We start from the raw sequence: 15,631 nt of genomic DNA, 5'->3' as shown, positions 1-15,631 counted from the left end.
CAGCAGGAACCCACGGCTGGTTTATGCTCCTACACTTTGAGATGTGAAGATTTGGCTGCTTTGTAAGACTGAGACAAGGGCTCACCATCAGCATGTTGCACTTCAAACCGATGCTGGCTAAGGGCAGCAGAAGGCCGCGAGGCCGCAACCGAACTTCTGAGCTCAAGCATCCACCGGACGAGACCACGAGGGCGCAAAGCCGGGGGACGGCGGGGGGAAACCGGAGCAGCGGAGGCGCTTCTCTCCGGCACCGAGGCTCTGCCGATGCCCCTCCGGGAAACACGCGGGCGGCTCCGCCGTGCTAGCCTCAAAAGCTCGCGGCATCAGCAGCGAGGACGCCGCAATCTGCCTCCCCCCGGCGTGATGCGGCAGGTGGTGCCGCCCGACGGCGGCGGCGGCGGTGCGAGGAGGCGAGGGGCGGCGGGGGCGCAGGTGAGCGCTCGCCGTGGTTTCTCCCCCCCTCCTCCGCGTCGCGCATTGCGTTTGTTTCCAGCGGCCGCCGCGCAGGTAACGGGCCGGGGCCGCACTGCCGCAGCCGCACGGCCTTTCCCCTCTTTGGCCCTCTGTCCTCTCTGCAGCGGGCGTTTCCGGCGAGCCCCGGCCCCGCGGTGGGCCCGTCCTTTTCCGCTCGCGGCTGTTAGCTCTGGAGCCGAGTGGAGGCGGCGCGGCCTCGCTGCGGTTGTGTCGCTGCCTTCTGCAGGGCAGCGCCGGCGGTTGTTTGTGGGCGCGTTTTGTGGCACGGGAGGGCTCGAACGCTGTCGGCTGCGCTCCGTGACCAGATGTGGGGGTGCGGAGCGGAGCTCAGCTCCTGCCTGATGCAGGGTTTCCGTCTGTGGAGCGTGTTTGTGCTCATGCGTGCGAATTGCTGACATGATGCATAGCAAATACAACCGACTTGCTTGTTAAAGACTGATAATCAAAAACCTGCTAAATTAGGTTTTGAGAATTCTTAGCTGCTATCAACAAAACCTGGCACTTTTCTTCTGCACTTTTTGAAGAATGAGAAGCACGCTGAAAATAAAAGGGAGCCCTTCGTAGTTGTATAAGAAAAGCAGTGAACAGGCTGGTTCCAGTGCTGGCAGTTTGCAATAAGCAGAGGTAATCGGCCATGTAAGCTTAAGCTTTGCTTGCCTGAGAACTATGCAGAATTCTTCCAAATTCAGTGACCTTATGTTTGTTTGTGATTTGTCCATTTGTTTAAGTTGTTTTACGCTATATCCATGAGAGATATTGTGCCCTTAAAGGAGCAGAAATGATCAGGCACAATTATATGTGTGTTTACTCATGATGTTGTCATCATAGTGTCACTATAGCATGTGCAGTTGATGCTTCAGCAATAATATAAAAAAAAAAAAGTACAATTTCTAGAATTCTGGAGATGTTTAGGAGAAGACACGATGTGTGTTTGGGTGTATCTTGAAAGATGTTTCAGGTTTGTTGGGATGTGTGTTTAGAAATAAGCCTGGTGTGCATTTTTAAGTTGACTGCGACCTCTTGTTTTCTTTCAGATACCTCAGCTTGCAGTAGCAATGGAGGCAGTGTTGCAAACTGTGTGGTAATTAAAAATAGGCAAAACCATTCCTTGCAGTACAAGACACTTCCAATATTATTCAATGCCTCACATCTCAGAAGATGAAAAGGAGAATGGTTCTGGAAACAATGGAAACACTGAAAAGAAACCTGGGAAAGAATCCTCAGAAGCTTCTCTTCGTGATCCTATAAAGTCGTACTGCATCTCAGATGCCTCAACTGTTTCTTTGGTGTCCAGGGGAGATGGACATTACCCATGGGGATGTCCTGTGACTCATACACGAGAGAAATTTTATACCATTTGCTCAGACTATGCTTTTTTAAACAGAGTAACATCTATTTGTAAAAGCCAAAGTGCTTCAGTTAGTGCCTGCCTGTCAGGCAGTGCTGCCTTAAATGTTGGAAATAACACACCTAGCTTGCTGGGCATTCAAACTGGTGCTTCAGAGATAATCTACAGTGAAGATGCTAACTTGGAAACCTTGTCTGGCAGCCTTGGAAAGCTTCCGCTGGCATGGGAAATTGACAAATCAGAATTCAACAGCGTGACTGCGAATCATAAAAACAAAGCAGGTGAGATGGTGATGTGTGAGTGGTAGAGGAAGAGTTGCTTTTCAGAACTTGCTTGTGAATGGGCATGGTTGAAACATGTATTTCTTGATGGAGTGCTACAGGAGAGCCTGTACGTCATTTCAAACAACTTGCTCATCAGCAAAAGAGAGAGTGAGGTAGGAGGAGTGAAAGCCAAATGTAAGTGGCCATCAAACAAAACTGGTTTGTTCTTAACTGTGTGTGGTGGCTTTGGTGGCTCTGGTTAGTAGAATCTGATGAATTTTGCAGTGTTTATTTTTGCCTGTTAAATACAGTTTTGTCACTTGAATTGTTGCCAGGTACTGCAGAGGTGTGCTTGGAAGTTAAAGGTGTGCTTTATTCATTATAAGAAGTAAATGAGATCATTATAGGTATCTAGGAGAGCAGTTTGTTTCTGTAACAAAATTGTATGTTTTGATTCTCTGTATGTATACGGTGTTAAGGAGCCAGTTCCATTACAACTGGCTTTACTGCCACCTGTGTTCTTTCTCTTAGATTGCAGCTGTGAATCAAGCACCCATATCTGCATGGTTTTCTTTGTTTTGTAATCCCTCTGCTTACTACAGCTGCCTGTAGCTTCTTTTTTTTTTTTTCCTTCTGTTTATTTTTTTTTTTTCTGATGACTAGCTAGTTAAATAGCTGTGTTATCCACCTCACTGTGGATATCCACAGTTTAGCAAAACGTGAACATTTTTAGCAAATTTCTGTTGTATTTTAATGTGTACAAGTAGTATCATCAAATAAAATTAAGAAGCAATGATTACATCTTGCCAGATGGTTAATTTAGCCAAAAATAAAATACATGTAGTATACTTTATTTGGATATGGTGGCTCCAGTTGCTGTTCCACTACCTTAGTGGCTTGAACAGGATGTATTATTCTCTCTGACTTTGCCCATAAGCTTTCATCAGAAAGAGTAGCTGGTTGTGAAAAGTAAAGTAAACAAAATATATATAATTATAGAGATAGAGAGAGATAGATATATATATATAGATTGGCTATGAAAAGCAAATGTTTAATTATATTTTCCTATACATTTAATGTTATGTGATGGGAAGTTTGTGTTAGGCTGCCTGTTAGTCTGGCAACATATTTTCAGCTTTCAGAGAATGTGTTTCTGGGACAGCTGATGTAACTCAGAGTAATCAGATTGACTGCTTTCTCAGATTAGTTGAGCAGATCATTTTTAATTCTCTTAAAAAAAGTTTCTTATGTAGCGAATGGGTTCTTCAGTATTTATAGGCCCTTTGAAAGTCTTGATTGGCTATTTGACCCTTTATCAAAGTGTTTAGACCCAGTTTGCAATTACACAGCCAGCATCTGTTGTTTGTTGCGTGCTATTTCTAACAGTACTTAAGGAATAAGATATAAAAGGTAAGCAAGGTATTAATTTGTTTCTGAAATCTTCTTCACAGGCAACATGAAGAAACAAGTGGCAAAGAAAAAGTCCTCGGACAAAAAAAGCAAACAGTACAAGGAGTGCCCTCAGCTCTCTGCTCTTGAAGATGTGAAGGAAAGGAAAGTGTTGGACCTTCGAAGATGGTAGTATTTATGACATGTATTTAAGATTATCCTCATGCAGTTTGTTGGTAAACACTATTGCTTATTATCTAAAACATCTTAAAAATCTCTTAATTGTGTTTTACTAGAAAGACTGCATAGACTGTGTGCACTAAGCATGTATACTCTAAATCTCATACTTTCTGAAAGAAGAATGAGAGCTTCTCATCTGCAGAAATCCTAAAGCTTTTCTCATTTCTGTAAATAACTTTTTTCTTTTAATGTGGAATCAATTTATGTGGAAGTTAGGTGCTTAAAACAATGCAGGTTCACTGGCAAGGTCAGGCAAAAACTAACTTTAAGTATAGTACTTATTTTTCTTTTAAGTTTGAAATGCTAGGTAAAAATCTGTCAATTCTATACAGTCTTTGTATATTGTGTGAACACAGTTAATTTAATGAATTCATCTGGTTCTTACCATATGTCTCTTACATCAGGGAGTTGGAATTAGACTAGAGAATCTGCAACCTAGAATGTCATTTACTGGCAAATGGTTGGAAATGCAGTTTATTAAAAATTTGTATCTTTAGAAAACATATGTATAGAACCTGTTGTATATCTTACAGGATCATTTATACAGAACTTCTGGAGGGCTGTTAGAAATTTAGCTGCTTTTTGTGAGATGGGGTAGTAATATCTGACAAGCATTAGTGAATTTATTAGTTGTTTGGTTTTTTTTTTTCCTGAAAGGATGTGCTTTTCTGTAGAAGTGAAGTAAAAGATTTAGTATAGCCTGGTCCCTCAATGGCATGGCACAAAGCAAAGAAGTTCACGTTGCTCATTTGTGTAACTGGATCAAGAATGTTTACTGATGCATTTGTTGTTGCTGTTGATTTAGGTATTGTATTAGTCGACCTCAGTACAAGACTTCTTGTGGAATTTCTTCATTAGTGTCTTGCTGGAATTTCTTGTATAGTACACTGGGGGCTGGCAGGTGAGTTACACATGGACACCCATTTTCCTCTAGAGAATCTAAAATGTGGTGTCAATTACTTTATTAAATAAAACATTTTTTTTTTCTCCTCAGTTTACCACCTATTACTCAAGAAGAAGCTTTGCATATACTGGGTTTTCAACCCCCATTTGAGGAGATTAGGTTTGGTCCCTTCACTGGAAATACAACTTTAATGAGGTATGCTCAGTTCTTTTGATGCAGCCAAATAGTTATTACATGGAAAACTAACATGGTATAAACTAAATCATAAAACACCTAAAGATATAGAAGCAATTCATTTATTAAGAAAGGAAAGAAGTTGTGACTGGCGCATGTTAGATCGTAGAGCAGCAGAGCATACATGGGTGCTCTGAGAATGTGTGAAGAGTTTTTATAATAACTGTTATCTATGATGTGATGTTACACAGATCATGAGAACATAAATTAAAATGTTTAATTTTTTTAATTCAGTTTGATTAGTGGATGCGCTTCAGTGAATACAATTCTCTGGTTAGGAAATTTATTGGCTCTCATTTTCCTGTTTTTGAAAATGCTTGTTAAGTGCTTATTGGTATCATTAAAACAGCCTGAAATGACACTTGTTTTAATAGTAGCTTAATGTAAAAGATAAAATTGAGAATTCAAAATGAGCTGAGTTAATTTGTTCATTTGCTGCAGCAGAACTCTTCAGGATGAGTTTGAGGGGGAAAGATAGGGCTGAAGTCACAGAAGTCCTGGACTTTTAAGTTCTCTTATTTCTGCTCTGCTGCTTTCTGATCTTGAGGAGTAAGGTCTAAAATCTATGCCCTTTCTTTGTTTTATGGAACTCAGAAAATCTTTTACAATTAAATAAGACTATGAGATCTGAACATCTTGAAAAGGCCTTGGTGTGTTACCCACATGCCAAAGACTGAAAAATTTTTGTGTAAGATTGAAAAATTTTGCAGTTTTCTTAATAGGTCTGTGAATCATATTTCATCTAGTTGATATTCTTTAAAGGCAGTGTATATGATTTGTCACAGAATGTGGGTGCTGGTTTTGAAAACGTAGCAGCAGTCTGTTCTTAAATAGTGGCATACTGTCTGGATTATTGAAGTGTCGTGAGAACTTCCTTCTCTGACTGAGAAGACTCAGACCCAGTTTTTTTTTTTTTAAATCTCTTAGTAGTATGTCAATCCTTACAGAACAAGCTTATAGTACATTCTGCCACTTTATGTTAACAGTCTGTACAGCAGAAAGTGTAACTTGGCGTTCTTTCTTTTTGCCTGTGAGAGCCCTAAATCCTACAGAAAAGCACTTTTTTAGTGTTTTTTTCCTAGACAAATGATTTTTAAACATATTGCTGACTGGAAAACAGGAGGGCTGAGAGACAAACCCATCCTAACATAATTTTATGATTGAGATATTATCTTGAGGGAATATGAATTTGAATCCTCTAGCGTTGCAAGATGAAGTGAATATCTGAGACAGACCTGCTGTCACTTGCTGTTGTGAGGATTTCTGGCACTGGACTCATGTAATGCTTTGGGAACATGACAGAAGCCCAGTGTGATATGCAGGAAGTCCTACTGAAGTCTCTTGTCTTCTAATGTTTTAGAAGATTCCCACTGTGTGCCTTACAAATCATGGCTGGAACTTGGCAATACAGAGGGTTGGGCCTTTCTGAAGGCTGAGTAACTGAAAATTAGGTGCAACTGGCATGAACAGAATAGGGCTAACATTTCTAAATCCAACGCTTTGCTAATTATGCGTTCCATAAAGGGTCTGAAAAAGCAAAGGAGAAAGCTCTCAGTATTTATTTACCTTCCTAGAATGATTTGTTTGTGTTGTGGTAATTTGCAGTCCATACACTAGTGTTACAGGTACTTAGTAGAACCCTGTAACTTCTTTTCTAAACTGTCAAGCAGGGAAGTGAGAAAAAATAAAATTGCATTTAATAACTCTTGAGTTACTGCAATCTTTAAACTTATTGTTTCAGATGGTTTAGGCAAATAAATGATCACTTCCATATCAAGGGTTGCTCATATGTTCTTTATAAACCTCATGGAAAGAACAAGACAGCTGGAGAAACTGGTAAGTAGCTAATCCTAAAGCATTCACCTTACTGTATCTAAATTGAAAAAAATCTGCAATGTACTGCATTTGGCAGGGCAAATTATTTAGTGCTTCTGTTTCAGGTAAGCTATCAAATATCCTGTCTGTAGAATTTTAAAGTAGCCAGGTTTCCTGGCTGTGTTTTCTGTAATACTGGAGAAGCAGCAATTTTTTAATCATTATTTCAACATTTTAGAAATCTCTGTATAAAGATTTAGAATATACAGCATCAGAGTATTAATATAATAATTAAACGTTTTGTACTTCTAAAAATAATTTTCTGAAGTTGTATTCATTGATAGTGATGGTTGTATACCATGATAATGATAGGACAAGGGCGAATTGTTTTAAACTAAGACGTTGGAAATTTAGGTTAGATATTCTGAAGAGATTTTTCACTCTGAGAGGTGGTATGATTTTGATGTATTTACAGACTTTATATTCCATTTTCTTAGCACAGTCTGTGGAAGATGTTAACTTTTTTGTGCCAAGACAGAAATAAAACACTAGGTCAAAAGTTTTGAATCAATGTTATTTTGCATGTCCCTGTCAGAGCACATACTCTAGTTTGAAATAAGTGATGTAACTATTTTGTAGTAGGAAGTACAACTTTGTTGTTGCTGAATATGCTATGCTGGATCGAAAGCACTCTGAGCTGTAACATCAACTTTCTTTTGTAGCTGTGGGGGCCCTTGCAAAGCTAACGCGTGGACTGAAAGATGAATCAATGGCCTACATCTACCATTGCCAAAACCACTATTTTTGTCCAATTGGATTTGAAGCAACCCCAGTAAAAGCTAGTAAAGCATATAGGTGAGATTGGATGCTTATACTTATTTTAGTGGAGAAATGTACAGAAAAACTTACTGCAAGTTGATACCAGTTTTCTCCTTTAATGGTATTGTGTATGTTGTGAAAACATTTGTGTCCGAACTAGCAAAACACTGTATTCTTAAATAAATGATTTAAAGCTAAAAACAACTGAGCAAGCTAGACTGAGAAAACTTAAACAAAAACCATCAGTGGTAGTTAGAAGCCACTTAAAGATGTCTATTTGTATGGAGTAGTTATTTACAGGAAGGACAATTAGCAAGTCTGAAAAAAAAAAAACAAAAACAACAGACTTAAAAGCAAGGTGAAAGTGCATATATGACTTAGGGACTAGAAGTAAAAAGCTTTGAAGTGGTACTAATCTATTTTGGAGCAGACATGACGAAATCTGCAAATGCTGAAACAAATATTTGTTTATTTTGAGAACAGGAGATCTTGTAGTACTGCACTACTGTGCTTATGTATGTTTGCAGTGTTGACTAAGAACGGTGACAAAATTAGAGTGTAAAACTTAGGAAAATAAGTACAACTTTCTGAATAATTTGTCACCAAGAATCTTGAAAAGAGGGATGGTGAGAAGCTTGAAGAAATTTCTGTCATAGTATGTTTGGCTTTTATAAATGACTACTGTAGTGCTGAAACACTTCTTGAAGAGAAGGGAAAATGTAATATGACAATTGTTTTAGAATAAAAATAACGATTTTAATTTCAGATTTGTCAGTAATTTGACATTGCTCAGGATAAAATAGTGGAACAGTCAGTATGAGTTTCAGTTATATATAGGTTTAAATGGAAAATGATGGCATTGAAATTCATACTTACATAAGGTTAAATTCTGTGTAAAACCACAAATTTCTTCAAGAGTGACATTTTTCAGCCCTAGCAAACTTCATCTGAGACTCTGTAATATTATTAACTTGCTACTTTATGATATACTGAGAGTAGTTTTTCTTCTTTGTGCATCATTTACAGAATCATACTCAAATTGTTATTCCTGTCTCTAAGTTGTGGCTGTCTCAGGTTGTGAACAGTATGTGTCAGAGGTTTTCTTGATGCACTTTATCAAGGTTCATCTGCTGATCAGTATTTAGTAATGGTATCAATGGGCATAAGAAAACAATCTCTGACAAAATTAGCAGCTCCCAATAGCAGGAAATAAGATGTAATGAAGAGTGTAAGTAACTGGTGTGAGGTGAGCCTCAGTCTTGTACTTTGCTTACCAGCCAGTCCGTGATTTGGCTGTGTTGAAATACGTAGTGTCACGTCAGGAAATGAAGAAATGTTAACTCTGCTTTTAGAATTTAGAGTGGTAGCTGTATGGGTGCAATAAAGCATAATCACCTGATTCTAATCTGTTCCCAATGTAAGGCTGTAACCAAGGGATTAATGAAAATTTCTATAGTCATAGAGCTGAAAAAGACCACTGAGATCATCTAGTTCAACTGGTGACCCATCACCATCACGTCCTCTAAACCATGTCATCAGGGATGGTGATTCCACCACTACCCAGGGCAGCCTGTTCCAATGGCTCACCACTTCTTTGGAGAATAAATTTCTCCCAATATCCAACCTGAAACTTCCTTGGTGTAACTTGAGGCCATTACTTCTCATTCTATCACTGTTACCTAGGAGAAAAGGCCAATCCCCATCTTGCTACACCCTCCTTTCAGGTAACTTTATAGAGTGATGGTGTCTCCCCTGAGCCCCCTCCAGACTAAACAATCCCGATTCCCACACATGTTCCTTTCGAGTCTTGATCTCTGTACCCTTCACAGCTTCATTACCCTTCTCTGGTCGTACTCTGGGGTCTCAGATGTCTTCCTTGTAGTGAGGGACCCAAAACTGAACGTAGTACTTGAGGTGTAGCTTCAGTAGTGCTGAGTAGAGAGGGACAGCCACCTCCCTAGTCTTGCTGGCTTATCTATTTCTGATGCAAGCCAGGATGCTGTAGGCCGTCTTGGCCACCTGGGAACACTTCTTGCTCATGTTCATCTGGCTATCAACACCCCCAGGTCCATTTCTTCCACACAGCCTTCCAGGCACTCTGCCCCAAGCCCAGAGCGTTACAGGGGGTTGCTGTGACCAAAGTGCAGGACCCAGCGCACAGTCATGTTGAAGCTCATACAATTAGCCTCAGCCTGTTGATCCTGCATTTCTAGATTCCTCTATAGGGCCTTCCTACTCTCGGGTAGATCAACACTTCCTCCCAACTTGCTGCCATTTGCAAGCTTCCTGAGGTTGCATTCAATTCCCTCATCAGTATATGAACAAAAGAATATATAAGGTGGTTGTGGGCTTTTTTTTCCATGCTTTTATTTTTATTTTTTTTTGAATTGAGGTTTAATACACTGACATGCTATGTGGTGACAAGGGTGGCCCAGTTAGAAGTTCAGCACATTAATCTGCTTAAGATTACTGAACAGTTAATGACTTGCTTACTCCATCACTTACTAAGAGTATGCACTGGAAGAACAAAGGAGTTAAAGTAATAAATAAAATGTGCAAATTAGATTGAAAGTGCAGTTAAAAAAAAAAAGTGGTGTGATCCAGTGAGTGGAAATTTCTGATGCCCTGTAAATCTAGTTTGAATTTATGTTGCTTAGTAGTGAACAAAAGCAGTGATTATAGCATTTTACCCATGATTGAAATGGATTCTCAGTCACTACTGTTATTATTTTTAAGTCAATATTGGATTTCTTTTTCTTAACAACAGATCTCTCCTAAAAATGTAATATGAAGTAATGAATTCAAGGAACTTTTACAGCCTTATTTTAGGCTGGGGCTCAAACCATAGGAGCATCCTGTTTTCTTTCTGTCTTCTAACATCTTGCTCTGAAAAATCATGTTAGTACCCCAGTACTTTTTGCTGGTTATATAATTAGAAAAGGTTTTTCTAGTTATAGAAAAACTTTTGATTAACTGTAATACTAAGAGACCTTTAAGCTTCAAGTGAAATGGGTAGATAGATTGCTAGGCTGAGCTTAGAAGACAGTTCTTAGGTCAACCATAGACTTCCTATGATCTTAGGTTGCTGGATTTGGACTCGGGAGACCTGGGTTCGGTTCCCAGTTCAACCACAGACTTCCGTTGTGATTTTAGGTAAGTCAATCTATCCTGTGTCTCAGTTTACCAGGTGTGGGATGATGGAGCACATTGTTACTTTACAGGGAATGTTAGGAATAAGTAAGCAAATAGTTGCAACCAGTAAGGCCATATACTGTTTATTACCTAGGCAGGAAAAATGTCAGCTTTTGTTACTGTTGAAACTGAAGTACCTTTTCATTGGATAATTGCACACAGGAAGGCACAGGGCTATGTATGTGACCTGTCTGCCCTAATGCCTGTCACAAACTTTTCCCGAAACAGTTACTACAGGCCATGAATTTCTGGAAAGTTGCACGCAAATGTGAATTAGTATCAGTTGAGGGCTTGGTTTGCTTTGTTTTTATACGTTAGGTGCTCAGGAGAAAGTGACTAACATTAGGAGTTATTTTCCTATATGTTACCCTATTTCTTTTAATAATAACTGTTAGAGGGGCTGTAGTTTAAAAATAGTAGAAGGAGCTAATTGATGGCTCTGTCAAAACTGGGGGGTGAAGTGTTTGTTCCCCTCTCACATGGCTCTTCACAACTCTTACTTGTATTCTTGTAGGTATGTTTATATTTAGATCTTACACTAGATTGCCTTTCAACTAAGTAAAGCAATTTTGAAAATGTCTTTTCTCTGAATAGTAAGCAGTAGTATTTCTGTCTTGCTTAGATATATATATAACATCTTTGTAATTTATATGAATATTTTAATCTTTCTTCCTTTTTAGTATGCACAGTAAGTCTTACTAGCATTATATCTTCTATTGAACAGAGGTCGTGTTTTGCAGCAAGAAGTAGAATACTGGATCTTAATTGGAGAGCCGAGCAGAAAACATCCAACAATACACTGTAAAAGGTATGTTATTTCATAAGAATTTTTAAGTTAGGCATTTTTAAAGAGCAAGCAATTTGTATGTGTCTCCTAAGGACCACTAACAGACTTCTCTGCTGAATTCATTTCTACTGAATGAATATACTGTAGTTTTAAGAGAAGCGGTTGCTTTAATGGGAAGCTTCATCTTGACTTCAGGGCTAGCTTTGCAATTTTAGATGTGGCAGGACAGAGGAAAACCAAGTCTGTTTCTCTTAGATGTGAGAGCATATTAGTCAGGCAGAGAAGACATGTAATGTGCCTGCGATCGTATCAGATGTGATTTATAGGCTGTGTGAACCTTGACTGAGCACTGGATGTCTCAGGATCTAGTTTAGATGTAGGTACAGCCTGTAATCTGCTGCATCATTAGTTTATACATACATAAAACCAATATATTCATGGTGAGGTCTCTGGGGAAAAAGGTTGGGACAGAAATCTGTTTTCTGAACTTGGAAGGTGATATAAAAGAGAAATGTGTAATTTGACATTTGAAGAACTGAAAAAGTGATATATAGACATAAAGATGTGTAAAATACAGGGATATTTATTTGCACTGGTCTAGAAAGAGCTATGAAATTGTGAAGAGCTGAGTAAATGGGGAATGATTGAATTACAGGTGGAACTTGAACAGAATGGAAGTGTGGGTTACGGGTAAAACTGTCTAGTAGAAACATTTAATGGATGAGGAAAACAAGAATTTGACTGAAATGCAATGCAACAGCAAAAGGTATGGTACAGTAAAAGGAACTTTTCTCTGCCAAAAGTACATTTAGCTTCTTCCTTTCAAAAGTTGGTGAGTTGGCAAGCAACACAACAAATGACTTTTGATGCAATTATTCGTTTTGGAAGCTATTAACTAAGAGCAATACAATGTCTGTGAATGCTTCAATTTAAAAAATTAAGTTTTTATATCTAACTTGATGTCTCCAGTACAGAGGTGTTTATATTTTACACATTTATCTTCAAATTCCTTGTAAGACTGTTTAAAACCTCAGATTTCTATTCTTCTGTGTGTAAAGGAGGTGCATGGTTTTGAGGCTTCAAATTCTCAGCAGAGTAGTAATCTTATTTTGTAGGTGGGCAGATATTGTCACTGACCTAAACACCCAAAATCCAGAGTACCTAGATATTCGACACCTAGAGAGAGGACTGCAGCATCGGAAAACAAAGAAGGTAAGGTAAATGCTATTTAGAAGGAAGAAAATCTGTGATAAATTTTGGCAAACCTGTTCATACTTAAGCAGTTAAAAACTTTTTATGAAGTGATTGCAGAAGGAAAAAGTCAAGTGTGTGTACTCACATGCAGTCATGACATGATTTAACAGTAACCTGGCATATGCTAGGCTGTCTGCCTATACCATATATTTGGTAAAAATATTTAACCTTTGTTGGCTTAAAATGAAGCTGCAGCAAGTATGGAAATATTCTATAGATAAATTATAGACTGATCCTCTGAATCCTCTTGATGCTACATGTAGTCTGGAAAGAAAATACGGTAGAGTATCAGACAGAAGAATGCATGTGCATCTGTTAACTTTATTTATTGTTATGTATTATTTATGTATCATAACTATATATATTACTGTATTTCTTTCTATAGATAAGCTTCTATCTTGTGTGTGGGAGGGGGGACTCTATTTTTAATTTGCAGGTTGAAAGTCTGACATAATATGCTGGAGAGATTACTTGAAATGTGGTGATATGGAAGATGGTGTCAGCATGATGACAAGAGACCAGAACAGACAATTTGTGTGAAGATGACTGGAAAATAAAAAGACTAACAGAACATAGGTTGTGTTAGCGATAGTTTGTACTAAACCATGAAGAATAAAATGGATTATTTAAAAAGATAAGAAAGAAAACAGATGAATCATAGACTGACCAAGGTTGGAATACGCCTCCAGGATCATCTAGTCCAACTGTCCACCTACCACCAATATTTTGGCAGTAAAACAGTAATACGTCTAAACATTTCTTGAACACTTCCAGGGATGGTGACTCAACTGCCCATTCCAGCACCTCTGGGAAATTATCAGAATTGATTGAGCAAAGTTTTTTGTTTTGTGGGTATGCTTTTGTATTGCTATAGTTGTTGGTTTGTTTGTTGCTGATTGATTTATTTATTTTTAAATAATTCTGTTACCTGAGAAGATCTTTATTTCAGATATCTACTTAAGCACGAAAGCACATTTGTAATTTATAACAAAGAACTTTTTAAATTTTGTTAGGTTGGAGGAAATCTTCACTGCATCATCGCCTTTCAGAGACTTAACTGGCAACGATTTGGTCCTTGGAATTTTCCATTTGGAAGTGTCAGACAGGATAAGCAATCCCTAACACAAGGACAAGGTATTGCCAAATCTGAAAGTGAAGACAATATCTCTAAAAAACAGCATGGACGACTGGGTCGATCTTTCAGTGCTGGTTTCCATCCAGAGTCTACGTGGAAAAAATCTAGTCTTCGTGAGAGAAGGAACAGTGGGTATCAGAGCTATAATGATTACGATGGAGATGATTAGAATGAACTTCAGGTAACAGAGTTTATACATCGAGGTCAGTTTTGATCAACACAGAGTAGGGGTTTATTAGTCCTAGGATACGTATGAATAGAAAATATGGTATAAAATACAGCTTTGTAATCCTTAGATCAGTTATGAATTATATGGTTGCAGTGGATGGCATCTGATACATGAACTGACAGATAAGCACAGATTATTGTACTTTTGTAATCAAAAGCAGATATGACAGCTAAATCAATCACTTACTTTGAAATGACTATATTATATCCTGATCTGTGAGAATAAAACAGCAGATTGAAATTAGCCAATGCAACAGATTCCATTGAAAATACTTGATATTCAGAAGCATGGAAATGTACTATATGACTTTATAAAAAGGCTTATACTGCATATGGTATAAGGATAAAAGTAAACATTTGCCTTCCTTTTTAGCATTCCATTTTGTTAAGGCTGCTGATATCCAGTGAAAAGAAAGAAATTACATAGGTTAGAAAACCTTGTCAGATTAACAAAATGAATGTATATTCTCAATCTAGTTGTCAGTAGAATTCTCTGAGTCAGATAATGGTGTTTTGTAGGTAGATCCCAGTTACTTTTCCCATAGTGAGATACCTGTTTTAGACTGAGAAGAATTGCTGGTGGCAAGGAAGGTTTGAAGAGGGTCATTTACTGCTTTTGCTCTGTGGATACAGTAGCAAGTTTCCTATCCTGTGAGCTCTGGTGAGCAGTGACTGTGTAACACAAACTTGTGAAAATCAGTTTTATAAAGCTGCATTTAACCTGAGCCCAATGAGCTGGCTGAACAGAGTGTTCTGCTGGCAATTCTTTTCCTTGTTCAGTCTTAAAACTGCTGCTGTTTTTGTGCTGCTCTCTTAATTTTGTATGAAGGTGATGCAAGTGCCCAAAACTGCTGGCAGCCCTTATGATATACCTCTATGCCAGCAAACAATCCATGTCTTTTCGGGTGTCCACGTGCAGTTTTTTTTTTTTTTTTTTTCCTTTTCTTTCTGGTTTATTCAACTGTTCACCCAAATGCATCTCTATGGCTGTAACTTTGTGTGCAGACATTCATACCTGCTCAAGGATTTTTATTTTTTACATAAAATGATTTGTCATGTAATGCAGGGTTTTTGTAGGTTGATGCTATTGTTAACCAAAAATGGGAGGGAGACTTTCGGACTTCTGTGCACTCAATAAAATTTGTTTTCTATTTTGTCTTGTTTCTTTTATCTTGGTAAGATACGTTGATGGAAGACTTTCAGGAAAATAGGTAAATGAAGGACTGGATTAGCATACAGAATCATTAAGGTTGGAAAGGACTTGCAAGATCATGAAATCCAACCACCAGCCTGCATGCTGGTAGGAGACACACAGTTCTTGAGCGCCTCCAGGGAGGGTGACTCCACCACCTCCCATGGCAGTGTGTGCCTGTACCTCACCACTCTTCCTAAGAGTTTATTCCTTCTTTCCAGCCTGTTTAGCTGACTAACCCTGGGGTCAGGACTGCTTTGCATGCTCAGAAGGCTGCATACCCTTCTGCTACTTAGCATCCTACAGCTTTCAAGCTGATGGTTGAACAAAGCTCTTGAAAACGTGGGCGCTTTCCAG

The 15,631-nt window shown here is 38.5% G+C and overlaps 1 protein-coding gene across 4 annotated transcripts; it reads left to right on the top strand.

The window, feature by feature from the left end:
- The first annotated feature begins 411 nt into the window (after positions 1–411).
- BIVM (basic, immunoglobulin-like variable motif containing) lies at positions 412–15,233 on the top strand. Of its 4 annotated transcripts, none has more exons than XM_042809782.1 (11): positions 412–432; positions 1,509–2,103; positions 3,537–3,663; positions 4,520–4,615; positions 4,709–4,813; positions 6,594–6,688; positions 7,390–7,522; positions 10,568–10,639; positions 11,403–11,486; positions 12,581–12,677; positions 13,733–15,233. In XM_042809782.1, exons 2-11 carry the CDS (start codon positions 1,614–1,616, stop codon positions 14,021–14,023), a joined length of 1,590 nt encoding a protein of 529 aa, XP_042665716.1. In that variant the 5' UTR covers positions 412–432; positions 1,509–1,613; the 3' UTR covers positions 14,024–15,233. The 4 variants fall into 4 exon arrangements, with proteins under 4 accessions (XP_042665716.1, XP_042665714.1, XP_042665717.1 ...); XM_042809780.1 differs by having other exon boundaries at positions 422–507; XM_042809781.1 differs by lacking the exon at positions 412–432 and adding an exon at positions 720–1,098.
- Positions 15,234–15,631: the final 398 nt, after the last annotated feature.

This window comes from Centrocercus urophasianus, unplaced genomic scaffold (assembly GCF_019232065.1).
Source record: "Centrocercus urophasianus isolate 14NV4802_14NV808 unplaced genomic scaffold, USGS_Curo_1.0 seq_12, whole genome shotgun sequence".
Classification (NCBI taxonomy): domain Eukaryota; kingdom Metazoa; phylum Chordata; class Aves; order Galliformes; family Phasianidae; genus Centrocercus; species Centrocercus urophasianus.
The sequence above is the reverse complement of the archived record's forward strand: the minus strand, read 5'-3'. Positions and strand labels throughout refer to the sequence as shown.